The 27,542-nt window shown below is 59.5% G+C and overlaps 4 protein-coding genes across 6 annotated transcripts; 2 read left to right on the forward strand and 2 right to left on the reverse strand.

The window, feature by feature from the left end:
* Positions 1 to 1,833: 1,833 nt before the first annotated feature.
* On the reverse strand, positions 1,834 to 3,437 carry OXLD1 (oxidoreductase like domain containing 1). Its single transcript, XM_019661953.1, has 2 exons — positions 3,355 to 3,437; positions 1,834 to 2,398 (listed from the first exon to the last, which is right to left on the reverse strand). Exons 1-2 carry the CDS (start codon positions 3,412 to 3,414, stop codon positions 1,979 to 1,981), a joined length of 480 nt encoding a protein of 159 aa, XP_019517498.1. The 5' UTR covers positions 3,415 to 3,437; the 3' UTR covers positions 1,834 to 1,978.
* Positions 3,438 to 3,509: 72 nt separating this feature from the next.
* Positions 3,510 to 8,182, forward strand: CCDC137 (coiled-coil domain containing 137). The gene is made up of 6 exons (XM_019661951.1): positions 3,510 to 3,717; positions 4,102 to 4,235; positions 5,451 to 5,670; positions 6,573 to 6,655; positions 6,746 to 6,825; positions 6,959 to 8,182. The coding sequence occupies exons 1-6, from the start codon at positions 3,599 to 3,601 to the stop codon at positions 7,166 to 7,168; spliced, it is 846 nt and encodes a 281-aa protein (XP_019517496.1). The 5' UTR covers positions 3,510 to 3,598; the 3' UTR covers positions 7,169 to 8,182.
* Positions 7,912 to 11,918, reverse strand: ARL16 (ARF like GTPase 16). Its single transcript, XM_019661952.1, has 5 exons — positions 11,831 to 11,918; positions 11,513 to 11,571; positions 10,933 to 11,046; positions 10,255 to 10,370; positions 7,912 to 10,102 (listed from the first exon to the last, which is right to left on the reverse strand). Exons 1-5 carry the CDS (start codon positions 11,889 to 11,891, stop codon positions 9,931 to 9,933), a joined length of 522 nt encoding a protein of 173 aa, XP_019517497.1. The 5' UTR covers positions 11,892 to 11,918; the 3' UTR covers positions 7,912 to 9,930.
* Positions 11,919 to 12,472: 554 nt separating this feature from the next.
* Positions 12,473 to 26,697, forward strand: HGS (hepatocyte growth factor-regulated tyrosine kinase substrate). Of its 3 annotated transcripts, none has more exons than XM_019661958.1 (22): positions 12,473 to 12,594; positions 14,052 to 14,136; positions 14,394 to 14,469; positions 14,906 to 14,998; positions 16,380 to 16,503; positions 17,826 to 17,878; positions 18,291 to 18,359; positions 18,932 to 19,056; positions 20,193 to 20,271; positions 20,349 to 20,447; positions 20,566 to 20,661; positions 21,281 to 21,319; positions 21,408 to 21,551; positions 21,643 to 21,702; positions 22,287 to 22,497; positions 22,858 to 23,030; positions 23,102 to 23,242; positions 23,317 to 23,494; positions 25,106 to 25,239; positions 25,320 to 25,439; positions 25,586 to 25,675; positions 26,012 to 26,697. In XM_019661958.1, the coding sequence occupies exons 1-22, from the start codon at positions 12,558 to 12,560 to the stop codon at positions 26,117 to 26,119; spliced, it is 2,334 nt and encodes a 777-aa protein (XP_019517503.1). In that variant the 5' UTR covers positions 12,473 to 12,557; the 3' UTR covers positions 26,120 to 26,697. The 3 variants fall into 3 exon arrangements, with proteins under 3 accessions (XP_019517503.1, XP_019517505.1, XP_019517504.1); XM_019661960.1 differs by having other exon boundaries at positions 25,335 to 25,439; XM_019661959.1 differs by having other exon boundaries at positions 22,290 to 22,497.
* Positions 26,698 to 27,542: the final 845 nt, after the last annotated feature.

Here is a 27,542-nt window from a genome sequence, read left to right on the forward strand (position 1 = left end):
ATCTATCTTTTCAAATTAGTGTTTTGTTGGAATTCTTCAGATAAATGCCCAGGAGAGGAATTACTGGGTCATAAGGTAGTTCTATTTGTAACTTTTTTGAGGAACCTCCATACTGTTTTCCATAGAGGTTGTACCAATCTGCAGTCCCACCAACAGTGCATGAGGGTTCCCTTTTCTCCACAGCCTTGCCAACACTTGTTGTTTGTTGATTTTTTGATGATGGCCATTCTGACAGGTGTGAGGTTGGATAAGTCCTGTTAACCTGTCTTCCACACTAGAGTGGAATAGGGCACACAGGTTTCTACCAGGTCGCAGTGTCTAGCCCAGTGCCAAGTATGTCGCAGATGGTCAGGAAATACCTGTGGGTTGAATGAAGACAAGGCCCGCCCCCGCAGGCTAGCCTCAGCGAGCTTTGTGCTGACACTGCGCAGGCATCCTTGACCATGTTTTACATCTAGGTGGGGGCCTGCCCCACTGCAAGGGGCAAGACCAGTGGCTTCTCTTTGGGGATGTCACACTGCAAGGGTCTTTGCCATGACCTGAATTCTAAAATAAGGCTCATTTCATAGGGTCCACTGGGTGGGATGTTTGTATGTATGCATACATACATAGACACGTGTAAACCCCGGGAATATACACACATATTCCTCCTGTAAATTCATATTTTTGAGAAAAATACAGCAAAGCTCTCCCTATATCTGAGATAAACTACCGCTGCGTCGTGTGCCCCTTGCAGCAGGACACCACAGTGCACCGGGCTCTGCTTGCTGCCATTTCTGGGGAAAATCTCTCTTCCTGGGCCATTTTCAAATCTTTATGAGGACAGGGTCGGAGTGGACGCCCTCTGAGAGAGAGTCTAATAAATACGTGTCGCTAAAACATGTTTCTCTGAACCAGCCTAAACCCTGAGTGCTTCTGGATGACACGCGTTAGCCGTGCGAGACGACAGCGTGGACAAGCAGGAGACGCGAGCGGCACTAGCACGGCACCAGTGCTGGCTGGTTTCCGCCTCTTGTCCAGACCTCTCTGTGAGAATCGCTGCCTTCACATTAAAGGGAAGGCCTGCTGGTCAGCTCCAATCCCTTGTGAAGGCATGTTACCACCTCAGCTTTTCCCTTAAATGAGGACGTAAAACTGGCATAAGTTCGTTTAAGCCCTATCCTGTCCAGGCCACTGGTACCAGAGAGGAACTGCTGAAGAGAAAGGGATGAGCTGGGAAAATTCCCACGGATGATGGGGAGCAGGAGATGGGGATGGGCAGTGAGGGCCCTAAGATAAAAGTCCTACTTGGGCCAATGCTCCCGTGGCCGGGTCTGCAGCCCAGGACCAGGCTGGTGCCAGGGTGCTGGTTCTAGGGTTAATGCCTGAGCTCCTGTTCCTTCTGCCTGGGGAACTGTGGCCAAGTGGGCTAAGACGAGCTCAGGCCTCCGCAAGCTGATCTGTGGCCTTCCACCTGGCTGGCGGATGGGTGTCTGCAAAGGACCCCAGCAGCTGGGGACTGACTGCAGCTGGACAAACGGGATACCTCCCAGGCTGTCTGGGGGCGTTCATGCCTGCCAAGGGCTCTGCCAACAGCAACTTCAAGGGACCAGTTGGTCCTCCCTCTGCTGCACTGCTAGTAACCACGGCTGACCTTTGGGCGGGACTTCTGGGATGCTGGGACACAGAAGGGGGCCCTTGGGGTCACTGCCAGCTGAAGAGTCAAGGACGTGGTCTTATTTCCCCCCTCACAGGTTGGTGAAGGCTCTGGGTGCTCAGTGAAGACCTGATGACAACCTGCGCCTTTCTTTGACGAGGCACCACAAGACTTTCAGACAACACAGAAGCCTTCCGTCTCACCACCAGAGAACTTGTTTATTCTCAGATTAAGTCAATAAATAACTCCTCCTATTCCCTCCGCCACAAGCCCCACGAAGGGGCTACAGGGAGAGGAGCTGCGGGGCTGGAGCCTGTCGGGGAGGAGTCCCGCCAGGCCGGCTCAGCCTCCTTCCCGCATGCGGAGCCGGATCTCCATCCTGAGGAAGGCCTTGAGGGTCTCATCAGCCACGTGCTCGTCCAGGGCGGCCAGGGCCCGCTCCCCTCCATCCTGGTAGTGCTGCAGCAGTGCGTCTGCATACTCTGCCCACACGCAGTTGGGGCAGCCACTCAGGCAGCAGTTTGTGGGGGGCTGCAGCTCGGGTGGCGGGGGGTATGGGCGTTCTGCGGGGCCCCCACCGGGCAGGGAGGACGTGGGTTGCTGGGTGCCATCTGCACCTGTTTGGGAGTCCCCCTCCACATGGTCCTTCCCGAACATTCTGCGGCCTTCGTGGACTGGGGACTGGCCATGGTACCTGTGCAGAATGCTGTCGCCTCCAGGAAGCTTTTGGCACCAGTCCCAGCCGGAGAGTCGGCGTGGCCCCTACGAATGCAGACAAGCCTATGAGTCTTCAGGAAGCTGGTAAGGCCTCACCTGCCCCCAGCCCCGGGAAATTTCAGCCTCCTATCACTGGCAGGGGACTCCATGTCCTTCTCAGCTTCCTCCCTTCCTGTGTGACCTTATACAAGTTCCTTCACCTCTCAACTCAGTTTCCCATCTGCAAAATGGATGTAACGGTGGGTATGAGGATGACGTGACTCATGAAAAGTGCTGGGTTCAGGGCCAGGCGCTAGGCATGCCTTCCAGCAGATGGTGGGGTCAGGGGAACCTTGTCACCTCCAGCTAAGATGGTGCTGCCCCGTGGATGATGGGGCGGGGGTTGGAAGCCAGGAGCTCCTGGCCACACAGCCATCTCTCCCTGTCCCACCAGCACAGCTGTGCCCTGCCCCTCTCACCATCTGACTAATCGCATCCCTGCTTCCCTCCATCACATGAGAAGCCCAGGCGTCCCAGGTCACCCCACAAAGGCCTGAGGGCAGCCCTCCCCACCTCCTTCAGCCCCAGCAGGGCCCCAGGGCTCCCTTTCCTGCTCTATGTGTCTCAGGGCGCTGAACACTGACTGACACAGCCCAGACTTTACTTATTTCTCTAGTTCCTGAGAGGAGCATCAGGCCCGCGTTCACTGTGCCTTGCACAAAGGGCTCACACGTAGCAGGCGCTCAACAGGCACTCCGGAACGAGTGAACGGAGCTCAGAGCGCGGCTGGTACGATCCCGGGGCTCCGCCCACTGGCAGAACGGCCCTTCTCGAAGACCGGGCGCAGTGCCTGGCGAGGGCAAAACGGACAGGAGGCGACGTCCGCAGGATGTCCTGCCCGCCCGAGGCGCGGTGGCTGCAGCCGCGGTCCCATGGAGGCGGGGAGGCCAGGCAGGGGTGCTTCTCCGGTCTCTGCCGGCCCCGGCCTCCCGAGCGCGGCCCCGCCCCTGCCAGGTACTTACCGGGCAGCCGGGACCTGCGGCCACCGCCAGGGCTCCCCGGGCCACGCTCCGCAGCAGCATCGCCCGCAGCCCGGCCCAGGGCGCCTGCGCTCTCCAGCCTCAGCCACCCTGGCCAATCGCGGCCCGGCATAGAGCTGCCCCGCCCCGAAGGGCGTGCGGCTGAGCGCAGGAAGCGGAAGTGGGTCGTGGGGCTGGGCCGTGCGCGAGGGCGGAAGCGGCTTCTCCCGGGAGCGCCGGCGTGCGGATGGCGAGATCCGGGAGCCGAGCCTCGGCCTCTGCGCGGCCGGCGGGGTCTGGAGGCCCCGGGCGGCCGCAGCAGCTGCAGGGGAAGCAGCGCTCGGCGCCGTGGCCCAGGCCGCGCGGGTGGGTCTCACCGCCCTGAAATCTCTGCCCCGGCCTCTCCCCTGGCCGGGCCCAGCGCCCTGCCCTGTCCGTGCCGTGGGCGCGCGGGAGGGGCAGCCGGTGAGCGGAGGCGTGAAGGCGTCTCCGGTGTGACACTCCTCACCTTCCAGGGCGCCGTCTTGGCCATCCTGGACGAGGTCAGGAAGCGACGGCCCGCCCTGGGGCTGTCGGAGCGCCCTCACCCCGGCGTCCTGCGAGACCCCGTTTCCGGGACAGCCTCCGGCGCGCACCACAGCCGCCAGGGTGGTCTGCAAGGCTTCTCTTTCCAGGCCCAGCCTCGGGGTCTGTGATCCTGCTTGTGTGGGACGTGGGAGGCGTGTCTCACCCCGGTGTTCTCCTTCTTAGCAAAGAAAAGAAGAAAGTGAATTGCAAGCCCAAGAACCAGGATGAGCAGGAAATCCCTTTCCGGCTCCGAGAGATTATGCGGAGCCGCCAGGAGATGAAAAACCCCGTCAGCAACAAGAAGCGGAAGAAAGAGGGTAACGTGCGGGCCCACGTAGGTGACAATAAAGCTTCCACGCCCAAATATTTAATGGCGTGTCGGTGGCCTTGAGGGTGCGGGAACCTGTGGAGGCTTGACAGGCCAGTGTCGCCGGGGCCAGAGCGGAGGCTGGTGGCCTTGTGGTTTCAGATGAGGCGCCAGAAGGCACCTGGGCCTCCTGGGAGGAGTGATTTCCCAAGAGGCTGGAGACCTGTGGGGGCGGGGCGGCTCAGGTTGCCGCTGAGGGAGAGAGAGGATGTGAAAGGGTGGTTCCTTGGACCAGAGGGCAGAAACGATGGTGGAGAGAAGTGGCTGATTTCTGGGGGTTAAGGCCCCCCCTGAGGCACCCTCCCCCTAGGCCAGATCGGCGCCCACCCGTGACCCTCGGCCAGAGCTGACTCTCTGGATCGTTTGTGTTTCGTGTGTGTACGTATCTGTTTTCCCAAACGTAGACCTGCTTTTACGGCACTGCTGTTTGATAATTTCTTTGTGAGCCTCAGGCTCCTTGGGGTTTATGTGGCTGCCAGAGGGAGCGTGAAAAGAAGAGGAAAGATGGGAGGGCAGAGGAGGTGTGCTGGCCTGGGGGAGCCGTGCTCTATTGAATGAGCGCTGGTTTGGGTTATTTAAAAGATATCAACTCCCATGCACGGTAAAATCAAACAGTTCTGAACGGTATAAAGTGAGGCGGAGCCTTCCTTCCTGTCCCTGAATCCTGCTCTCCCCCTGAACGATACCGCTGTGTGTTCATCTTGTGTACCTTCCCGGGAGAAGACTACACGTAGAGAAAACTATGCCTCGTCTACACTTAGTTTAGTCCTGGGTTTTTACTTACAGTAGATTTTCCAGCTTTCTCCACGTCCCTGTGCGTAGTAGCTCTGTTGTGCCATCTTCCGTACCCACGCAGTGAAGTCTTGGGATGACCGTAGGGGAAGTCATTCAACCGGTCACCCATCGATGGACATTTAGGTTGTTTCCTGTTTCCTTTTCCAGTGGAGCCGTGTGACAGACATGTACCAGTGGGCTGTGGGGACCCATCCCTGTGGGTGCCCCAAGCTGGGCATCTTAGCTCCTCTTTAGCCACTGGAGTTGCACTGCTCCCTCTTGAGCCTGGTCTTCCGTTCCTGCGGCCTTGGGAGGGGAAGTCAGCGTGGTGGCCAGCCTGGCACCACCCACTCCCTCCTGCCCCTCATGCCGTATCTCCCTTTGTCCTCAGCCCAAGTGGCCTTCAGAAAGACGTTAGAGAAGGAAGCACAGGGAGTGGATTCAGACATCGCTGTCCCCAAGTTCAGGCAGAGGAAGTGGGAGTCCGATGGGGCCTATGTCCAGCGCATGGAGCAGGAGGCCCAGCACGTGCTGTTCCTGAGCAAGAATCAGGCTGACCGACAGCCCGAGGCGCAGGCGGCTCCCAAGAAGAAGTCGGAGGGGAAGATGGCGTGAGTGGGGGCTGGAGGACTGGGGGAGGCAGGGCTGTGGGGTCCCGTGATTGTTTTGTGCAGTGACGGCATTTTGTTGCCAGGGACACCCCCATCCCGCCCAAGATTCAGGGAAAGCCCAGAAAGAAGTTACACATCCTAGTCAGCCGGCAACTGTTTTTCTCTACATCCGAGTTTCTTAACCTGAGGGTCAGGGAGGCTCTGACCCACGGAACTCTGAGCTCCTGGCGTTGTCTTTGCGTTTCTCTGGGTCCAGGAGCCAAAGGAGGTCACGGCGAGCTGTCCAGCCCAGGCCAGTTGCTCTAGGAAAGTAGGGAAAAGATGAAGTTCAGTGTCCCCCCAAGGAGAGCCTGCTGGCCCCTGGGGACCATGCCAGCCCCTGTGGAAATCAGGACTGTGGCTGGGGGATCTGGGTGAGGCTGACACACAGTTCTGGGGTTTCCTCTCCTCTGTTCGGCAGATGCCACCTTCTCTCCCTGGACCTGGACTGGGATTCTGTTCCCAGTGTTACCTTTCCTGTCTGGAGGAGGTTCAAGGGCCTTCAGCTGTGTCATTTGCAAAATTCCTTGACCCTTATCAGCCTCGGCTCCTGGCTTGTAGCGAGCAGGCCGGCATCGGGCTTGCTGAGATCCATCAGCTTCCTAAGGGTGACAGCCAGCACCAGGTCGGAGCCCAGCTCTGCCCTTGGCCCTGGAGGAGTCTGGGAAGGAAGCTGTGTGTCACCGTCCTGAGCCTGCGGTGGGGGCTGGGGAGCTGCTTTAACAAACAAGCACGCTTTGAGATGTGTTTCTGCCTTAACCACAACTCTTGAGATGAACCAACCCAAGCCTTCGTGGGAAGTTTCCCTAAAAGCCGTGCTAGGAGGAGACCTGGTGACCTGAATGGCATTGTTTTCTCCCCAGGTTCCAGAGGCGGCGACTGGACAAAGTCCGGCAGAGAAGGGAGGAAAAGGCAGCGGAGAGGCTGGAGCAGGAGCTGCTCCGAGGTAGCTCTTCCTGAGGCCACCCTATCAGCCCTGGGTGCGACCTGGAGGGGCAGACAAGCAGGCCTCAGTTGTGCTCCTCTGCCCCTCCAGACACGGTGAAGTTTGGTGAGGTCGCATTGCAGCCCCCTGAGCTGACTGCCAAACCCAGGATGAGCATAAGCAGGGGCCGGGTAAGCAGGAGTGGGGGGCTTGCCCTGTGTCACCTGGGAGTGTGTTTCTCACTGGGCTCGCGGCTGTGGGGCCGACCGAGGCAGTTATCTCCTCTCCCTGAACCTGTGCCATGCCTTCGTCCCTGGTCCTTAGCCCGGCAAGAAACCACTGATGCTGCAGATGCTCCTGAGCCCTGGCGGTGTGTCCCAGCCCTTGCCCGCCTCACTGGCCCGGCAGCGGATCTTGGCGGAGGAGAGGGAGCGGGCCGTGCAGGCCTACAGAGCACTGAAGAAGCTGCGGCAGCGCCAGGGGACTCAGTCAGCCTGCCTCCCTTCCGGGAAAAAGCGAGAAACGCATCTGTGATAGCAAGGGACCAGAGCTGCCCACTGTGGGGGCTGGGGGGTGATGAGCAGGTGGCCTGCAGACTAAAGTCCGTTTCCTGCAGACTAAAGTCCGTCCCTGGATATACCCTGGGAACCCGGAGCCTCGTGCACCAGCTCCCGGGTGCAGCTTCAGGTCTTGGCTCTAGTTCTTTCCCTCCCTAAAGATTGCTCTTTCGTGAATGACCACCCGCTGGGCCCCATCACCTGTCCCCATCCCCAAAGATTGGGCCAGCGCCTGGTTGAGACAGCCAGCATCATTCCTGTGAGCCTAGCACTGCCCACATCTTTGTTCTAAACACACAGGTCCAGGCTGAGATACAACCCCAGGCCAATCCTGTAATCCTGTCCCCAAAGACCAATTAACTGTAGATACCTCTGACTTAGGTCAACTAAACCCATCACAGGCTCCCCTGGGTTGAAGAGCAGCACAGCTGGAAGCAGGTGCCAAGCAGCAGGCCGGAGGGGAGTGGCCAGCATCTAGACCACCTAGATCTGCTCACGGAGCCACTGTTAACTGTCCGAGCAGGTGCAGCCCACTCAACGCTTTGGTCCACGTATGGAGACTGGTGACACCATCCACACTGAGAGGGCTCAAGTTTCAGGAAGCATTTCTAACAGGTTTACAGTAAATGCCAGGAGTTGGTTTTTGTTTTACGTTTTGTGGGGGTTCTCTCATAGCTTAACTTGCTCCCTTTGACCAGTGGGAGACCTTGTGTCTTTGGACACTCATCTGAGTGTTTCAGGTTCTCAGCACAGACCCAAGGTGTGCTTCCCGGGCCTGAGATAAGGAGTTGGTGGTTTCTGGGAGGGGCCCTGGTTCCTTCTGGTGCGGCGCGGTGTTTAGAAAGCAAGATCTGGGTTAGAGAAACGCTCCTCGATGCGGGGATGTCGTCGTTTCTACACCATTTCAGCAAACAGGCCTTTGCGTGAATCAAAAAACAGATGTAACTTTAAAGTTCTGAGTTTATATTTGCTATTAAAATGTAATATTACAGTTTTTGTTTGCATCTTTTCCACTGAAAATGTTTCCCAAATACTTTTGTTCTAAAGCATCCGTAAAACAGCTCTAATGCCAAGTGTTATAGTAGACGTATATACTGACATTTAAGGTTTCAGTTCTTTTTGTTCCTATCCCAACTAAAGGCCAACTGTGTTCAAATGTCACCTTAAGAGGTTTTCTCTCTGGTTGTCGTACCAACGATATACAGTGAAGATTTTTTTGTTTTCAGGCTTTTAAGTTTTCCTTTGTTTTGTTTTTGAATATGTAAAACATGGTTTATGTAATTCAGAAGTTTATAGTAAAGGGGGGCCTTCCTGCCTGCTGGCTTCAAGGGCAGGTACCAGACAGAGCTCAGGCCTAGTGCTAAGCCCCTTTCTGGGATTCCTAAACCATCAGTGGAAGAACTGACGGGTTACAGCTTCAGAGCGATTTTAACACTTAATGCGTCTCTCCAGGCTTTGCTCAGAGGATGTCCCCTGAAATTGGGGGTGTCTGAAAGCCCTTTGGGGTGATCGGCCATGTCTAGGGCTATTCAGTGGCATAAGTGGAGACGATTCACTGGGCGTGTCTGAGAAGGTGGCACTCAGCAGTGGTACCAGCCATGCACCGCAGAGCCAGCCAGGCACAGACCTTCCCAAAGGCATGCGCAGGGCCTCTCTCCTAACGGGAAGTGACCATCTGAGCCCGTGTTGCCCTGCGGAATATGCAGAGAACTTCCGGGACATTGTTGCTGCTCTGTTCAAGATATATTGTCATTTTTTGTTTACAACCCCCCACATGAACAAATCTCCCCACACACAGCAAAGTGGCCGAATGGCAACTGTGTGGAGCCTGCTGCTCCACAGACGGGAGGCAGCACGTGCCCCAGGAGCCTAAACTGCCAGCTGAGATGGAGAGAGCTATTCGGAGAGAACTCACCACCACACTCAGGATCAGGGTTTCTTAACAGAGTGTAGTGAGTTAAACAGTGGCCCCAAAAACATACATCTAAGACATAACCCCCGGAACATGCAAATGTGATCTTGTTTGGGAAAAGGGTCTTTGCAGATGTAATTACAGATCTCAGGATGAGATCACCCTGGATTTATTATAGGTGGGCCTTAAGTCCAATGACAGGTGTCCTTATAGGAAGTTGTGCCAGCTACAAGTCCGAGAGACTAAGAATTACCCGAGGCCACTAGAAGAGAGGTGAGGGATGGATTCTCTCAGAGCCTCCAGAAGGTGTCACCCCCCTGAAACCTTGATTTCCGACTTCTGGCCTTCAGAGCTGTGACTGTAAACGTGTTGTTTTAAGCCACAGTCCGTGGTGACTTGTTAAGCGGCCCTAGGACACATCCATCCATCAACAGGTGCTCTGCAAGCTCCCTCTGCTGAAATGAAAGGACGCGGCAGCGGCGGGACACGGGACTTGTGGCCCTGAGGGCCTGGTGACGAGCTCCATCGGGGCTCTCACTACCTGAGGGAACCCCAAACCTCCAAGCTTCCCTGGGTGCTCAGGAGGACCAGAGATCTGGCAGCCGGTCCTGCTTTCCCAGCTCAGACAAGTCTTTTCATTCAGCGGTCAGCTGTTTCTGTAACCTGGGTGCCTCAGTTTACCCATCACTGCAACTCAGCACAGGAGTCCACCTTGCAGGTTTACAACGGGTCACCCTGTCTTTATAAGAAAAAACCGCCGGAGGCCAAGCGATGCCATCCTCTGCCTCCCGCCACTGAGCTGTCCAGCCACATTCCCCACCCAGAAGTCAACTGCTGGTTCTGTGGGTGTCCTGGAGCCAACGCAGCACCCCTGCCAGGCCAGTGCCTTTCCAGGCACTAATTTCTGCCATGGTGATGCTCTGCTTGGCACAAGCAATGATGTCTGGGAGCCTGATTAACGACTTCATCTCCTCTGTGGTCATGTAACAGGGCAGGTCACTGGGGGAAAGAAGTGCCTCGTCAAAGTGGGTGGCACAAGCCTGCTCCAAGCCCCAATGCTGCCCCTCCCTGAGGAGTCCCCCTGTTGGCTCCACTCCCAGGGAGCTCCTCCCAGGGCACCCTGTCCTCCCTCTCGGCTCACGGAGCCGTACGTTTTATTGAAGAGTATCAGGACCGATGCTTCTGCTAGCGGTTCCGCAGAAAGGAGGCCCAGGAGCTGCACGCAGGACGCAGAGAGCTGAGTGGGGTTGGAGGCGTCCATCATGAACTGGGGAGAAGGGAGAAAGTGTAGGGCTGCTCTGTAACAGGGACAGCCCCTGCCAAATCTCCCGTGGGCATCACAGGCCTGGCTCAGGAACTGCAAAATGACTTTAAACAGAGGGCTTTGGGGACAGGCAGCAGAAAATAAGGTATATGGGAGTGACCAGGTGTCACCTGTTTCCACCTACACAGAAGTCTCTCCTCATGTGGCCATCAGTTCTCCCAGGAAGGGTCCTGGAATTTGGAGCACAGGCCAAGATGGGGCAAACCGGGGGGATGCAGAGTTCAAGCATAAACAAAACAAGCCCAGGGCAAAAAGGCACAGTGGGCGTCAGGCAGGTACCTGCAGCGCTCCCATACTGCCCTCAGCAGGCCTTCAGTGAACCCCGGTATTAGCTTGGGAGCAGGAGCACTAGAGGTCAGGTTGGGTTCCCAGAAGGACGCAACCGGTGTGGGCCCTGTTCCCTTGACCGGTATACTCAAACTCCATCCTACACAAAGTGAGGTTGAGGACTAGATAATACTGAAATGGGGACAAACTTCCCTAAAAATTCAAAGGCATGACCCACCAGGAGAGAACGGCAGTTTCCGTAGTAACTGGACCAGATGGGGCCCATGCACCCCCCCAGCTCCCGGATGGTGATCTTTCTGTGGGCCAGGATGTCCGTTAGGTTGGTGCCCACCTGTGGAAAAACACGGTGCAGAGATCACAAGACGTTCCTATTGGGAACTCCTGAAAGGCAAAGTGCCAGCCCTTTACACTGTTACCTAAATCCCAACAGGTTCTTGTCTCAATGTCTTCGGCCCTAAAGCAGAAACCAGTAATGAAAGGGGCTAAAAGACGCTTCTAGGGGTTCAGGGCCCTACCACTCAGCTGGGGCTGGCTGTGGCCATCAGTGGGACTCGCCCTGTGGGACCACCAGCAACAGCAGTGGGAGTGGCTCGGGTCCACTACCATGCACCCACCTCCACAGCGGCTGTGTCCTAGTGGGACCAGCTCCCTCAGGTGACACCCTCCTCACAACCCCAGGGTTGCATTTAACTCGTGGACCAACTGGATTCCAGTTTCCGCTTAAAAGAACCCAAAGCACTTTGCAAACCGCAAGGGGTACCGTTTCTAACTAAACCCGCGGGAGGGCGTGCGCCTACCGTGGGCCGCGTCGCGGGAGGATCGCCCAGGTCGCCTTTCCCATCCTGAGAGCTCAACTGTGCGGGGCAGTCAAGGACGCCGAACCGGACAGAAGAGGCGGGCAGCGGCCCGACCCCGACCCCGGCCTCCCCCGACACCCCCAGGCCCCTTCTCCAGTCCCCAGTGACCCCAACACCCCGCCCAGCTCCCGCTCCAGCCCCCAGAGCGTTCTGCGTCCTCTAACCCGGGTCACACCAGGAGCCCCCCAACTGCGCCCCAGACCCCCGCCCTCAGGCGCCCCAGTCTCTCCGGGCCCCTCGGCCAGTACTGAAGGATAGTCTGCAATCGTTTCACCAAAAGCGTCTTCCCCACACCCGTGGCTCCCAGCAGCAGACACATTCCGACCGCTTGCCGGGCTCGACCCCGGAACTCGGTACAGTGACGCAAGGCCCGCCCTCCGCCCAGCTCTCATTGGATAAACTTCGCCTCCGGGATGCTCATTGGTCAAGGTCCTGTCGCGGGGATCCCAGACAGAGAGACAGAACAGGAAGGCTTGGGAAGCAACTTTTATTAATGCCAGCACAGGCTCAGCGGATTTACATCCAGAGGCTGAGCCCGGACCCGAGTGGGACTCCCCACTCGGGGCTATATACCCTGAAGTTTCCAGGTTGGCAGCTAAGGTTTATTATTAGGACATGTGGCCATTGTACCAGTTTCTGACTGGCTCCTGGGCGCGGTAGAAACTTGGAAATATTAAAAGCTGAAGTCTTGATGCCCATACAGTCCAGGAATGTCCTTGTCTGAAGCCCCCGGGAAATCCTTAGTGACCACATGGTGTGGGAAGGCCTTTGTCTAGGGCCCACTGCCGCCGACCCACCGCTCAGTCGTCTGGGGCAGACAGAAAGGCCCACCTCCTCGCTGCTCGGGTGCCCGCCCGGCGACGTGTGCGTGCGTGCGTGCGTGCGTGCGTGCGTACGCGCGCCCGAGGGCAAGGCGGAAGCGGAAGTCGGGGGCGCGCCGGCTCGCAGCAAAGGAGGCCGTGGCGTCGGGTCGGGCCGGGTCGCCATGGGGCGCGGCAGCGGCACCTTCGAGCGTCTCCTAGGTAACATGGCCCCAGCCCGCTGTCCGCGCCTCAGCTGCGACTCCGCGGCCCCCGATCCTCTCGGCCGGTCCGCGGCTCGGGAGCTGAGCGGGGCTGCCGCTGCGTGGCCCGGACACTGGGTGGGCGCTCCGCGATCTGGGTTCGGTGCTGCCGGGCGCGGGCGCTGACGAGGCGAGTGAGGGTCCGCGGAGGAGCCAGCAGGTCCCCAGGAATTGATCACAGGCATCTGACTGAGCGGGCCCGAAGTCCTGAGTCACTAAGATGGGTGACTCGGTCAAATAGTAAAACATCAGTGGATGCCCTCCCCCCAAAAGCCTAGGTTGCGTGGGGCTTGGGGCTTCTGACCCAAACATTGGCACCCCCAAACGGAGAACGCCTCCCTGGGACCTGCCGAGCTCATTTGAGGGCTGCTTCCCTGGGGACCAGGCCAGCCGCCCTGTTCTTCCCCACTCGCTCCGGGAAGCCCTGGTGATTCATGAAGGCGGCTCCTCTGTCTGCTGGAGGCCTATGGCAGCTCCTTTCTGAGCCTCCTGGAGGTCACACATTTGTGGGCATGTTCCCCCTCTCCCCAATGAACGCCCTGGGGTTGGGACAGGCGCACTGGGTGTTCGAACGGTCAGCCCCAGCCTGCCCTCCTTTTCCCTTGAGTATGGTTTTGGGGGAGACCTCAGATGAGGCACCTTCATTGCTCTTGGAAGGCGCCAGCTGAGGGACTCAGACACGGGGTGGTTCAGCCCTTCAGTGATCAGTCAGTACCAGTCAGAGCTGACCGTGTGCACGCCTTGTTAGGTCATGTGTGGTCTCCGGGGAAGACGGTGCGGGCAGGGCTGGAGCAGCAGCGCCTCCGTGCACGTCTGTGTGAGGCAATGGTGATGGAGAGAGAGCTGTTAGTTGGGGGGATCCTTGGAGGTTCTTGTTCCCACCCGTTGAAGCGGGGGTCTGGAGCCCGTGCTGCCTCTGCAGCCCTGCCCCAGCTGAGATCTAACCAACTAGGTTAAACTGCTGAAAACCAGGGACTCTGACGGCCGAGGTGGCAGATTTCTCTTTGTGGAGAAGCAGCTGAGCATAGCGTTGAATCCTGGCTCTGTCCCCAGCGAACTGTGACTTCAGGCAGTGACCTCACCTGTCTGTGTCAGTTTATGTGCAGAGGATGGAAATGGGACCTAGCTTGGAAGGTTGTGTAAAGAGACAGTTCACGTGAAGCGTTTGGAACCGCAGCTGGTGTGTAATGAGCACACGATGGGATCCCTGTTGTTACGTTTCAAGCTGTCTGCCCCATGTGGGGAGGACAGCACGCTTGTGGTTATCACCGCGTGTCGGGAGCATCTTCTCAGGGTTTCCATTTGGCCCACATGTTTAAAATGGGGATAAGGCAGCCGGTCCTCCCTATTGCTGAGCTGGGGGCCACCTCGGGAATCAGCAGGACGAGCCCCTGTAACAGTGCGTTTCTGCCCTAGACAAAGCGACCAGCCAGCTTCTGCTGGAGACCGACTGGGAGTCCATCCTCCAGATCTGCGACCTGATCCGTCAGGGGGACACGCAGTAAGTGAGCATGGGGGCAGCCGCGCTGTGCACTGGGGTGGCTGGGTCACTGACCCCCTCACCCCCCCCCCCCCCCAGGGACCTGCGGCCTTGGTGGAGAGCTGCCTGGGCAGTGTGCTGGCATTTCTGAGATCTGGGGACAGTCAGAGGACTTAGCTTGGAGGTTCTCAAGGACCAGATGGCAGACGGACTTCTCTCGTCTTAGTTGCTGAGACTGTTTTCTTTTTTCTCTCTCTGCCAATGCCTTTTTTTTTCAGAGCAAAATATGCCGTGAGTTCTATCAAGAAGAAAGTCAATGACAAGAACCCCCATGTGGCCTTATATGCTCTCGAGGTGACTAGATCCCTGCACTCTAGTCCTTTCAGGGTCCTCACTCCCAGCAGTCAGGATAGCAGACATGAGTGGCCCTCGCGGCCTTGTCTCCCTACCTACTTGGGCACACCACTGGCAGAAGGCAGGCACCGGGCGTGAGGGCAGATGTGGGCAGCTCTGACAGGGCTCTGGCGGGAGCAGTGTCTTAGCTGTTCCGCCTGAAGCTGACACACTTAAGGGCCCCGAGTATAACTCTAGTCTCTATCCTTGGTGCTAAAGCGCGGAGTTAGTGGTGTGAGCAAGCAGACCCACAGGCTGCTGCCTGCCTCAGAGGCTGCCATGTGGGCTCTCGGATGGGCTGGGTGGCCTGCGGGCCCTTCTCCTGGGGAGGTGGGCCGGTCCAGGAGAGGTCCCTGCCCTGCCAGTAACCCGACCCTTCTCGTCCTGGTGTCTACAGGTCATGGAATCCGTGGTGAAGAACTGTGGCCAGACGGTCCACGACGAGGTGGCGAACAAGCAGACCATGGAGGAGCTGAAGGAGCTGCTGAAGGTAGGCACTCCGCGTCAGGAGGGGGTCCCTGTGCCATGCCAGTCCCCACCTGGTCGTGTCGGGGCGTGCAGCAGGCCCCTCTTCCTGCAGGGTCAGGGAAGGCATCCCGAGGCAGGGCTGGGAGCTGAGCCTTGAAGGACGGGGGACACGCACACGGTCAGGAAGGGTTCTGAGCGGGAGGCACGTGTCCATGGGGGAACAGTGGGGAGACAGCAGAGCAGGGACCCTTGGGAGTAGGCTTCATGTCCTCCTGAGCCCGAGCACCTTCTTGAGCTGGTCCTGCCCATGGCCTCTGAGGCTCACACTGCCCCCTGCAGGGATTGTAACATGGGCGGTAACACCCAAGGTTGTGTGATGCAAAGCAGGGTGCAACAGCCATTCTTTGAGGTGAAAGGGGACCCCATGGAGGTGAGGCTGCCCCTGGGGCTGGCTGCTGAGAAGTGCAGCCCTGGGCACCATCTCTTCTGCCACCGGTGGGCGAGGCCACGGTTTCCCAGTCCTGTCCGCATGCATGTGAGCCCATGTGGCCAAGCGCCTGTCTGGGACCTGAGCTGACAGCCGGCTTCTCCGAGACCCGCTGGTGACCTTGGCCAGTCCCTACTCTGGCCCATCAGAAAGAGAGGAAGGAGTTGGAACTTGTCTTCTACATTTGCCAGTTGTCCTGTTCTGCCACACGTGGTCTAAGCCAGTTAGTCCCCTTTGGAGATAGTTCAGGAGGGTCTACTGACTGGACACAGGTCACAGGAAAGAACCAGAAGCCTAGTGCTGAGCTGTGGTTGTTGTCTTCCTGAAGCAGCTTTCTTGTCCTGCCATCCTCCCGAGCGTGGGTAACAGTGCCCCAAGAGGGCTCTGGAAGTGTGACTGGCTGTGCTCTAAGCTGGTGGAAATGGTGGCTCTGTATGTGGGGATGTCCCTGGACTGCCTGTGACCGGAAGGGGGCCGGCTGGCTACACAGCGGCTCCCCCTGCCTAGGCCTGTTTGGCTCTGCCCGTTCGTTGGAGGCCGGTGTTGGGCAGGGCCAGAGTGGGTTACGGATGAGGGGCTCCCACACTGGTCAGGAAGGGCCAGGGAGAGAAGCAGGTCGGTGGGGGATGCGGGACCTAGACAGGTTTGGCCTGGGGTCCCTGGCTTCTTCTGGGGTTTACAGTCCAGGCCCTGAGTGGGCAGACAAGTGTGATGACTTGTCCTCAGAGGTGGGGTCCATGGAGGAGGGCCTGGGAAGAAGGTCGTACGTGGCCCCCGCACCCGCCGTGGGACCCATCCGCCTCTGCCAGCCCTGTCGGCTTGGAGTAGGGGGTTCCTGCCAGCCACTTCCTCAGTCTGACAGGTCTCTGGTACCTGCGTCTCCCACGGCCTCCTGATGCTCCTTTCTTCTCTGCAGAGGCAGGTGGAAGTAAACGTCCGAAACAAGATCCTGTACCTGATCCAGGCCTGGGCGCACGCTTTCCGGAATGAGCCCAAGTACAAGGTCGTCCAGGACACGTACCAGATCATGAAGGTGGAAGGTGAGTCGGATGGGGGAGGGACACAGCCTCCAGGGGCTGAGCGATGCACCAGGCGGGGCCATGAGCCATGGTTGGGGGTGGACAGCATCTCACCTCGTAACCAGTGGTGGGCACGTGGAGCGGGTGTCCCCAGGATGGGTGCGTGAGGTCAGCCCGGCTCTGGGCTCCTGAGCCCCAGCCTTTCTGGACCTCACACCCCATGGGGGCAGGCGTGAGGCGGTGCGGCAGACACACGGGAAGTTAACAAGCTAATTTCTGAGTGAGAGGTTCTAGGAGGGAAGTAAAGCCGGGACCTGGCCCCTGCCGGGCCGGTTTAGGACGAGTGGGCGGGGAGGCATGCAGAGCAGGCGGCACGTGTGATGGGCCTGAGAGTGAGGATGAAGAGTGAGAGAAGCTCTGGGCCCCAGCATCCCACAGAGGATTCCGGTTCGGAACCGGGGCTGAGCACACAGGCTGCCGAATGTACGGGAGGTGCCAGCCCGGAGGAGGGGTGCGGGCGGAGCTGGGGCGCTTTGAGTGCAGCGGGAGGTCCTTGGACAGTTCTAAGCCGAGGCGTGGGTGCTGAGGTGCTTTTTTTAAGGACCTCTCTGCCTTCCTCCTGTTGTGGCAGCCACAGAGAGCTTGTGGGGTTTGGGCAGTGGGTGTAGGCCACGCTTGGAGGATTGGCTGGTCTCGGCCGGACAGGGAGTGAGGGGCTGGGCCGGAGCGGCTCCCGCCTGTGCTCAGCCCTTGGCTTGGCCCGCTGGCCATAAAGACGCAAAGAGTATGAGCGGGGCCGTGTCTGCTGACTGTGGGCTGGGCGGGACCATGCGGAGGTGTGACGAGGTTCCTGTGCAGGTCTGTGAGCTGGTGTCAGGCCCTCGGTGCCATGTGTGTACTCACATTCGCTTTCCTGGGGAGAGCGTCCAAAGCTTGATAGAAGTCCCAAAGGGCCTGTGCCTCACGAAGGCTTGAGGATCCATGTTTAAGAGCACAGGGAAGTGTGGTTGGCTGGAGTAAGGGGCCAGGAGCCACATGGGAGACCCAGGGAACCTCTGTGAGGCCTTGACGTGGTGGGAGCAAGACCGGCTCTGCCTCACTCCATCTAGCGTGGAGCAGCTGGCCAGCTGTGCACCAGGACGCCCTTTTCCAGTGTGGGGTCACTGCACTGGCCACCTGGGGGCCCTGGGCCTCCTCTTGTAGGTCTTTTCGGGGAGGCAGATGCCAAGAGCTAGGACGTGGATCCCAAAGGCCTCAGGGCAGACTGGTCATGACAGGTGAGGCTGTCGGGCCTCGCACACACCAGGGTGGCCCTGGCTCTAACCACAGTCTCTGTTCCCTAGGACACGTCTTCCCTGAGTTCAAGGAGAGTGACGCCATGTTCGCTGCAGAGAGAGTGAGTCCCAGCTGCAGGGGATGCAGGCTTGGGGCTGCTCTGGGGAGGCTGGAGGGAGCCTGGATGGGGCTTGTTGGTAGCACTGGCGGCAGGCGAGCGGCTGTTTATCTCAAAAACGAGAACGTCTGGCACTGCCAAGTGTCTCTGCAGGCTGAGATCGGAACACAGGTCAAGGTGCTGCCTTTGGACTGTGGCTGGTGGGTTCACGTCGTTAAACAAATATTGACGTGTCCTTGGAGCTGTGGGATGTCTTGCTGTTGAGCCTTTAAAAAGGAAAGCTCTTCAGAGGCTCCTTCCTCGCGTCCACACTGACCTGCGTGGTGTCTGCCCACACTGGGTCTTCTCCCGTCTGTGGGAAGCGGGGATCTTGGAAAGGGAGGGCTATTGGGTCCTGACTCTGCCCACCCCCCAGGCTCCCGACTGGGTAGACGCGGAGGAGTGCCACCGGTGCAGGGTGCAGTTCGGGGTGGTGACCCGCAAGGTGAGTGCACCTTATGGGGGGAGGGGCCCAGCCGCATGCAAGGCCAGGTAGACCCCGGGCCACCCGCCATCATCCCGAGGCCACTGCCCCCACTCACGGTCCTTTCCCTCTTGGCTGTGGCCTGCTGGTGCGGGGAGCAGATTTAGTCCTCAGCTATGTGTGAGCGTGGCCACCAAGGGCCTGGTGTCTGATGGTCAGACTTGCCTCTGCTGACAGCCCCTCAGCCATCTGTCCTCAGCTGACTCAGCCTGTCCAGCTCAGACCCTGAAGCCAATGTCTCTGTCCTTGGTGAAGCCCAGGCCGGTGACAAAAAAGGCTTGGCCTCACCCAGCAAAACCCATCTCAGCTTAATTCACACACGTTTTCTGTGAACCTTTTTATTTTAAAATCTTTCCTTCTAAGCAGCGGCTGCAGCTGAGGGCCCGGGCATGCCCACCCTTGGCCCACCGCAGCCTGGGAGGCCAGCCTGGGACGCTCTGTGGCCAGGCGTGCTGGGCGGAGTGCGCATGGGCCACGGGCCCTCGGGTCCTTTCCTGGCCACCGCCTGACCTGCCCCATGTCACATGTCACAGCACCACTGCCGGGCCTGCGGCCAGATCTTCTGCGGCAAGTGCTCCTCTCGGTACTCCACCATCCCCAAGTTCGGCATCGAGAAGGAGGTGCGTGTGTGCGAGCCCTGCTACGAGCAGCTGAACAAGTGAGTCCCCCGCCAGGTGCCCGCAGGCTGCAATGCTCCATGCAGCCGGCTTCTGTCCTGCCGAGGGCTGTCCAGGAGGGCTGCCCCATCCCCGCGCCGTGCCGCAGACTAGGGCAGTGCCAGGGCCGGGGCCTGACACCTGCCAGCCACTTGCTGGGGTTTGTTTGTCCTTTCACTTTTCGTTTGGAAGTAAAACTTACCAGCAAGATGCAGGCGCGATAAGAAGACCCTGCACGCATGCCGTCCACCTGGTCCCTCGGTGTTGACATCGACTTACTTCCACGGTGGCTTCATTGCATGTCCCCCTCTCCCATCTGCGTGTGTGTTCGCACACACGTGCTTTATCCTGAAGCGTAGTGAGTGAGCTGCCCCCACCCGAACCTTCATATTCCCAGGAAGGACGCATCGTCTTCCTGTCTTCCGTAGCACAGCATGCCTGTCAGGTCGGCCATTTGGCATCAGTGCCCCGCTGATGCGTACTTGGCAGCCCTTTTCTGGCTTCACCGAGTCCCAGTGAAGTCAGTGGCAGTTCTGCCCCATCAGGGCCCATCGGGCTCTTCAGTGCATGGCAGGGATTGTCACGCCCCCTCAGTCCCCCGTGCCCTGCACATGTCCATCCTCTTTGTCTTTCGTGATGCAGACATTTCTGAAGGGTCTAGGCCATTGCAGTGTGTCCCTCGGCTTGGCTCTGAGGCTTCCTCATGGTCAAGGTCAGGTTCTGCCGCCCTGGTGGGATCCCAGGAGTGAGGCTATGCCTCTCGGTGCTGCAGGTTTAGAGGCCCAGGCCGTCTGTGTGTCCCAGCGTTGGTGATAGGAGCCGGTCCCTCGGCTAAGGGGTGTCTGCAGGTCCCTCCAGTGGCGCGCTGTACTGTGGGAAGCCACGGCCCAGCCAGGCGGGTGTTTGAACCTCGCTTTCAGGAGAGGGGGCTATGACTCGGGCCTGGTGACTCGCACAGGGTTCCTAGGCCTGGAAGTGACGGAGCTGGTTGGAGAGTTCAGCTTTTCTCCAAGCGTGGCCATGGAACCACTTTTGTCACTCCATGGGGATGTTGGAGGAAGTCCCAGGCAGCATCCTCAAGAACTCTGGGGAGGCCAGGGTGTGATGCTGAGTCCCCCACACTGTCCTCTTGCTCCAGGAAAGCCGAAGGCAAGGCCCCCTCCACGATGGAGCTGCCCCCGGAGTACCTGACCAGCCCCCTGTCGCAGCAGTCCCAGGTACTGGCCGGCCTGCGGGCGCCTCTCCTCAGGAGCTTCTCCCCAGGCCCCACTCACCCAGCTCTGTTTGTCCCCAGCTGCCCCCCAAGAGGGACGAGACGGCTCTGCAGGAAGAAGAGGAGCTGCAGCTGGCCCTGGCCCTGTCACAGTCGGAGGCCGAGGAGAAGGAGAGGATGGTGAGCTGAGGGGAGGCCCGAGTCTGGGGTGCGGGGGAGCACCCTTAGATGTTTGGGGAGGGCACAGAGTGTGGAGGCTCGGTCACCTGTGCCATGTGCTCGCCTGGTCCTCCCACAGAGACAGAAGTCCACATATACCGCGTACCCCAAGGCGGAACCCACACCCGTGGCCTCCTCAGCGCCCCCTGCCAGCAGCCTGTACTCTTCGCCCGTGGTGAGTGCTCCCTCTGGCGAGGTTACACTGGCTCGGATGGCTTTCCGTGGCAGGGAGCAGGGAGGCTGCCCCGGAAAGGACAGTGCTGTGTCACGCGGCCTGCCCCCTTCCCACCCCCCACAGTCTTCGGTTCCTTGGTCAGGGATCCCCTGTGGGGCTGGAGGCCCCTCTGGTGTGAGCTCAGTCTCCTCTGTACCCCCCAGCAGGAGGAGGTGTGGAGCTGTGGGGTCAGGGTGACTGCGTTTTTCTAGTCTCAAACTGAGGCCTTGAAAGGACTTACTATGTGGAAGGGTGGACCCAAGCTCTGTGGCCTCAGCTCCTCTGAGTAGGGGGTGGGTAGTGGGTGGGGCCAGTCCGGCCAGGCGTTGAGAACAGCCCTGCCCCTACCTGTTGGGGACCAACTGTGCTGTTGATGGGCGGGAGGGAAGGTGCTGCCCTGCTCCTTGTTAGTGGTTCTAGGACCCTGGCCAGATTTCAGGGTCCAGTGTCTCTGCTGTGCCCCCCAGGCCGGCCTCCTGAGTGAGGGCTGGGGAGGAGCTGGGCGTGCGGCCTGAGGCTGCAGGTCACTGCGCCTCTGACCTGTGGCCCCTCAGATCCTCCATGTCTCGTGTCTCCCCAGAACTCGTCAGCGCCACTGGCTGAGGACATGGACCCCGAGGTGAGCCCCCCACCCCGCCCGCCCCGCCCGCGGTGCTTCCCCTCACTGCTCCATGGCCCTCGAGGGTGACCCGCTGTCACCCGCGCAGCTTGCCCGGTACCTGAACCGGAACTACTGGGAAAAGAAGCAGGAGGAGGCTCGGAAGAGCCCCACGCCGTCGGCGCCAGTGCCCCTGGCGGAGCCGGCCGCCCAGCCTGCGGAGGCGCACGCAGCGCCTGTGAACGCGGCGGAGGTGAGGGGCCCTCTCAGTGCTCCTGCACCACAGGCCCCTGGGAGGGGCGCATGGGGCAGGCTGGGCCCACTCACCCGCTGGTCTCTTCCAGACTCCCCTCCCGGACACAGACTCTCAGCCCGTAACTGCTTCCAGCGGCCACTTCAGTGAGGTAAGCCGGGAAAACGTGGCGTCCCGAGTGCAGAGTATCAGGCCCTGCACAGGCGCCTGTCCTGACAGGAAGCCAAGCCGTGCCCACGGTAACCTGCAGGCGGGCCCCTCTGGGCTGGCTGTGGCCGAGAGCTCAGCCACTCGCTGCCCACCCCAAACGGACCGAATGTTCTAGGGCTGTTCAGAGTCTGAGTCTGTGCAGGGGCCTGTGGGCCATGCTGGCCACTGGAGGAAGATGCCCAGGCCTTAGCAGGGGAGGCAGGCCCCATATCACCACTGGGGGGAGTGCCTGCAAGGGAGGCCCGAGGGGCTGCAGCCAGTTCTGTCCTGGCACCCGCCGTGCCCGTGGCAAGAGCCAAGCCTCCCTGGGCCTCGGTTTCCTCATTTGTGAGGCAGGAGGCTGTGGTGTCCCCTGAAGTACCATCCAGAGGTCAGGTCAGGGGCATCGGAGGCTCGGAGCTCAGTGCCCGGATGGCTCCGGGGCTGGAGCAGGTGGGGCTGCCACCGCCCCACCAAGAGTCTGTGCCCCACTCAGTCCTGGTGGCGTGGTGAGGCTCAACCAGCCCCCCTGTGTGTCCTCCCCAGCAGTGCCAGAACGGGGAATCAGAGGAGAGCCATGCGCAGTTCCTGAAGGCGCTGCAGAACGCCGTCAGCACCTTCGTCAACCGCATGAAAAGCAACCACGTGCGCGGCCGCAGCATCACCAACGACTCGGCTGTGCTGTCCCTCTTCCAGTCCATCAACAGCATGCACCCCCAGCTGCTGGAGCTGCTCAACCAGCTGGACGAGCGTAGACGTACGTGCCTCCCGGGCATCCTCACTGCACCACCCGGGTGCCGTGGGTGCCTCCCACACTGGCCAGTGGCTAAGGGCTGTGAAAGGTTCCCGGGGTGGGGCTGCCCCGGGGCTGCGGCTTCTTGGGAGCCTGGGCCGTGGACTCCAAGGGAGGTGTTCCTAGTGATAGGAAATGACCCACTAAGCGTAGGACAGTTAGCTCAAGGAAGAATCCCCCCAGCTAGCCCCCATGCCAGCTGTGCCCTGTTGATGAGCACCTGGCTGGGCAAAGGCAGGTCCGGCACTGCGCGGGGCAGGAGCCCCACCGGGCAGCCTGAGCTTCTGTGCAGTGCCAAGGGTCCCCTGCCCTGCCTTCCCGCAGTGTACTACGAGGGGCTGCAGGACAAGCTGGCGCAGATCCGCGACGCCCGGGGGGCGCTGAGTGCCCTGCGGGAGGAGCACCGGGAGAAGCTGCGCCGGGCAGCTGAGGAGGCCGAGCGCCAGCGCCAGATCCAGCTGGCCCAGAAGCTGGAGATCATGCGGCAGAAGAAGCAGGTGCGGTGGGCAGCCCGGAGGCGGGGTACAGGGCACAGTGGCCCTGCCTGACCGCTGTGCTGTGGTCACAGGAGTACCTGGAGGTGCAGAGGCAGCTGGCCATCCAGCGCCTGCAGGAGCAGGAGAAGGAGCGGCAGATGCGCCTGGAGCAGCAGAAGCAGACCATCCAGATGCGCGCCCACATGCCTGCCTTCGCCCTGCCCTACGCCCAGGTACGCGCCCCCATACCTCACCCCGCCAGCCGTGGGCTTCTGGCAACCACCTGACGGTCTCTCTCTGTCCCCAGCTCCAGGCCATGCCCGCGGCGGGGGGCGTGCTATACCAGCCATCTGGCCCCACAAGCTTCCCAGCGACTTTCAGCCCCGCAGGCTCAGTGGAGGGCTCCCCTATGCACACCGTGTACATGAGCCAGCCAGCCCCGGCCGGCGGCGGCCCCTACCCCAGCATGCCCGGGGCCGCAGCAGGTAACGGGCAGGCGGACGTGCCCACCACCAGGGTGGGCCCCACACCATTACCTTCTTTTTCTCGGCGTAACATGAGATTTACAGAAAAATTAAGAGAACGGTATAAAGAATTTTCCAGATTCCCAAGATGTTAACATTCTGCCACATTTGCTTGCTCTCCACAGACTCCCCCTCCCCCTCCCCCTCCCTCTCTCTCTCTCCTGGCCCATTGCAGAGTGAACGGCAGGCAGGTCCCCATTACTCCTAGCGGCTTCCGTGAACATTTCCTAAAACCAGACACTCCCTCAGGCCCTGGGCACAGACACGTGCTGGGACCTCACCCACAGCCACTGTGGTCTTGGATTGCCCCAGTAGGAATGCCCCTCGCATGTGTTGTATTCAGCTGGCCTCTTTCGCCTTCTTTAATCTAGAACATTTCTTGGTCTGCCTTTGTATTTCGTAACACTGACTTCTCAGAGAACACTTGCAGACCATCCCTCAGTTTGTGTTCACGTAGTCCCCCGTCGGTGTGACGTACTAGGGCTGTATCAATTTGACTGGATGTCACTGGAATTAATTTTTCCCTTGATAGGCAAGTGTTTTGTGTGGAGAGAAGACTTTTTTTTTTCCGCTGAGCCATCCTGCCACCTGTTGGCAGCTCAGTGGCAGCTCAGCTCAGGCCAGGCATCGAACTGCTGTTGCTCAGAGCTCAAACTCTTGAGCGAGCTCTTAACCAACTGAGCTACTTGGCCGGCCCGATAAGACTTTTAAATACTCTCGTTCTTCTTAAATTTTCACCTGCCAACTAAATACTTTTTATTAAAAAAGTCATAATCTTTTACTCTATTTGTTTTGATGCTCAGACTGTCCCCGGTGTGGCCTGGGAGCCCCTCAGGCCAGCGCCCGTGTGCTCCTGACATGTTCCGCCATTTTTTGGATGCTTTCTTCCTGGTACAAGTAGATGTTGTGTGTTCAGCATGTAGTTTCTCAGTCCTAGAAGCACCTGTTTCTCCAAGGAGCCCCGGCTTCCTCTTAGTGGAGGATGGCGTTTGGAGACCCAGACCTGGGTTTTAGGCCCTCAGCAGACAGAACAGAAAGCGTGTGCACACGTGTCTTTATCTGTGTACACCAAAACACACGTTTACTCCCATACTTCCCAGTCCAGCAGCACAGGCTCCCCCCCGCTTTCTGTGTCTTTAACCCTCTCCCTGACAGGCCTGCCTCTCGTCCTCTGTACTGACTTGTTCGTTCCTGGAATTCACAGAAGGTAGTTTTAGGAATGCCACTCCAGGCCACTGTGCAAAGGGTCTTCCTGTCCATGCTCTTTGCCATTTGTCCTGTGTCTTCAGGCTGCGAGCCCAGGGTCCAGATTCTGGGTTCTGAAGTTACTCCACTTAGCTCTTCCCCAGCCCCTGCAGTGTCACCATTTACTCATTTGGAAGACAGTTGGGTTCATTTCTTCCCATTTTGTTCAGTTGTAGGGGTCCTCTCCCATCTTTGTTGATTTTATTTCTTTTCCTTTTTGAGACTGTGAAACATGAACTTGGTTCCAAAAGTCACAACAAAAGTGGAAAACTCAGAGAAGTGTCCCCGCTTCCTGGGTTGCGCGCTCACTCCTCTTTTTCTCCACAGATCCCAGCATGGTGAATGCCTACATGTACCCGGCAGGGGCCACCGGCGGGCAGGCGGCCCCTCAGGGCCCAGCGGGGCCCTCCGCCAGCCCAGCCTACTCATCCTACCAGCCCACTCCTACGCAGGGCTATCAGGTAGGTGGGCGAGGCCGCTCCCCTCCCCCGAGAGGCCCGTTGGGTGCCCAGCCCTCTCCCATCACACCCTTCCCCAACAGAACGTGGCCTCGCAGGCCCCGCAGAGCCTCCCGGCCATCTCCCAGCCTCCGCAGTCCGGCACCATGGGTTACATGGGGAGCCAGGCGGTGTCCATGGGCTATCAGCCCTACGGTGTGCAGGTGAGACTACATTGGGTGTCTGCACAGGGGCGAGGGCTGGGGGAGGCTGGGCAGGCTCGGCCCTTCTGATCACCACCCTCTTCCCCTCCATGGGCTCTCCTCGCTGGTTTTCCCCATCTGTATAGTGACAGGGTTCTTCTCCACAGAATCTCATGACCACCCTCCCCAGCCAGGACGCGCCTCTGCCTCCCCCACAGCAGCCCTACATCTCGGGGCAGCAGCCCCTGTACCAGCAGGTGAGCCTCTCAGGCCTGCTACCCAGGGGACCATGCCTTCCACCGAGGGGTGACCCTGGAAAGAGCAAGCAGTGTGGCCAGGACCGCTGCTTGCAGACACAGCCTGGAGGGCCACACGCAAGGACCTGTAGGTAGTGAGCCGCTCAGTGGCAGACATTGTCGGCAACTCCCGGGGTCTGTCCATGCTGGGCAGGAACCGTCAGGGAGCCCACCACAGCTGACGGGGAGGCCCTGAGTCCTGGGGGTGAGGCCCAGACGGAGGGCTCTAGAGAAGCCACTGGAGGGTGGGGATTTCGGGTCTGGGGAGGAAGGACCAATGGCTGGTGTGTCCTCCAGATGGCACCCTCGGCTGGCCCTCCCCAGCAGCCTCCTGTGGCCCCCCAGCCACCAGCACCGGGGCCGCCCGCACAGGGCAGCGAAGCCCAGCTCATCTCGTTCGACTGACCCAGGCCAACTCACTGCCCAGAGGAACACTACAGTTCTTGGAACCGCCGCCTCCGTCTCTAACTAGCATCGTCCTCCTGCCTCGTGCTCTCCTCTTACTGCCCTGTAGTGTCCCTGCTCCGAGCGCGTGGGGATGGCCCCTCTCCCTGGCCCTCCTCCTGTCCTCGCCTGCTGGCTCCTTGTCCCCCAGGCCCCATCCTCGTCCCTGTCTCCTTGAGTTGGTCTCTGACTTCTTCCCCCAGAGCTGGGCCTCAGGGTGGAGGGTGGGAGGGAAGAATCTTCTCTTGACAGGAAGCCCCCAGCCTGGTATGTCAGGTCCTATGAGGGCCGACTGGAGTGGGGTTCCGCTGCCCTCCCATCCCCCTGTCCCATGAGACCGTGGGGACCTGTGGTCTGTGACTAGTGTGTCTCCCCAGAGCCCTCTAGTGTGGCCCCTGGGCTGTCAGCAGGGGCGCTCCTGGCCCTCACAGGAAGGGTGGGGGCTCGTCTCCAGCTTCTCTGCTTCTGAGCTGTCATCTCATCCAGTGCCCCAAGTAGGCGGAATGGAACAGTGATAATAAAATCTCTTTCAACATGTATTGAGTGTCTGCTCAGAGGATAGTGGTGTGAAAGCCAGCCTGCCCCCTGCCCCAGGCCCAGCTTCATGGGCAGTCTCCCCAGGGGACACCGTCCCCCCACACCCCCCACTAAAGGGGATGCTGCACTGGCCACAGCTGCATCTCTGTCGTCTCCTCCCTGAAACTGAGCACGGGGGCTCCACTCTGTCCTCCCCTCCCAGCCCTGCCCAACTCCTGGGAGACACCTGCAGGGCCCCCAGCTCTAGTCCAGCTACAGTGCTAGTTGCATCCCGAGTTCAGGACACCGCACCTTAAATACCCAAGCCCCTTAGCTGACCCCAGCATTAGCTCTTCTATGAAGGAATGGGCTAGTTTAATAGGCACACGGGCTACTTGAGCTCAGGTCAAAAGCAGGGCCAAGATAGGTGCTGGGCAGAGGGCAGCCCTGCCTTCTCAACATGACCTAAAGTCTGGTTGGCTTCAGCACTGGCTCTTAGCAAGTGTGGGGCAGATGGGACAGCTGGAGGATTTGCTTGCTATTCGGCTTGCTGCATTTGAAGAAAAGTCCAGGACCCCGACGGCAGACGCTGCAGCGGGGCGGAGCCAGACACCCCACGTGCGGGATGTTTTGAGAGCTGGACGGAAAGGATGGCAGGAGCGCAGAGGATTTGGGTATCTGGGCTTACAGTTGCTCTTCTCCCAGTGGGGCTGCCAGCCCTTCCATCGCTCGACCCCTTGTGAGCGCAATTATAACCCTTGGCAAACACTAAGTGGAGTCCCGAGCCCCCAAGGCACGGCCTCGCTCCCAGGGCGGTCTGGACCGAAAGACAAAACGTGCTCCCTCCCGTGCTGGCGGGAGAGGCAGC

Source organism: Hipposideros armiger, unplaced genomic scaffold (genome assembly GCF_001890085.2).
Source record: "Hipposideros armiger isolate ML-2016 unplaced genomic scaffold, ASM189008v1 scaffold_362, whole genome shotgun sequence".
NCBI classification, from domain to species: Eukaryota; Metazoa; Chordata; class Mammalia; order Chiroptera; family Hipposideridae; genus Hipposideros; species Hipposideros armiger.

Bases quoted from the DNA above. Each gene is read 5' to 3' on its own strand.
- HGS (XM_019661958.1), top strand. From the start codon at position 12,558: ATGGGGCGCGGCAGCGGCACCTTCGAGCGTCTCCTAG. The intron at 16,504-17,825 runs GTGAGTCGGATG...TCTGTTCCCTAG, and splicing joins CCAGATCATGAAGGTGGAAG to GACACGTCTTCCCTGAGTTC. The intron at 23,243-23,316 runs GTACGCGCCCCC...CTCTGTCCCCAG, and splicing joins TCGCCCTGCCCTACGCCCAG to CTCCAGGCCATGCCCGCGGC.
- OXLD1 (XM_019661953.1), bottom strand. From the start codon at position 3,414: ATGCTGCTGCGGAGCGTGGCCCGGGGAGCCCTGGCGGTGGCCGCAGGT. The intron at 2,399-3,354 runs GTAAGTACCTGG...CTGCATTCGTAG, and splicing joins CCGCAGGTCCCGGCTGCCCG to GGGCCACGCCGACTCTCCGG.
- ARL16 (XM_019661952.1), bottom strand. From the start codon at position 11,891: ATGTGTCTGCTGCTGGGAGCCACGGGTGTGGGGAAGACGCTTTTGGTG. The intron at 11,572-11,830 runs CTATCCTTCAGT...ACTGCCCCGCAC, and splicing joins TTTGGTGAAACGATTGCAGA to AGTTGAGCTCTCAGGATGGG. The intron at 10,103-10,254 runs GTACGGCTCCGT...TCTTTCCCCCAG, and splicing joins CTGATACTCTTCAATAAAAC to TGACCTGCCCTGTTACATGA.
- CCDC137 (XM_019661951.1), top strand. From the start codon at position 3,599: ATGGCGAGATCCGGGAGCCGAGCCTCGGCCTCTGCGCGGCCGGCGGGG. The intron at 3,718-4,101 runs GTGGGTCTCACC...TCTCCTTCTTAG, and splicing joins CCGTGGCCCAGGCCGCGCGG to CAAAGAAAAGAAGAAAGTGA. The intron at 6,656-6,745 runs GTAGCTCTTCCT...CTGCCCCTCCAG, and splicing joins GGAGCAGGAGCTGCTCCGAG to ACACGGTGAAGTTTGGTGAG.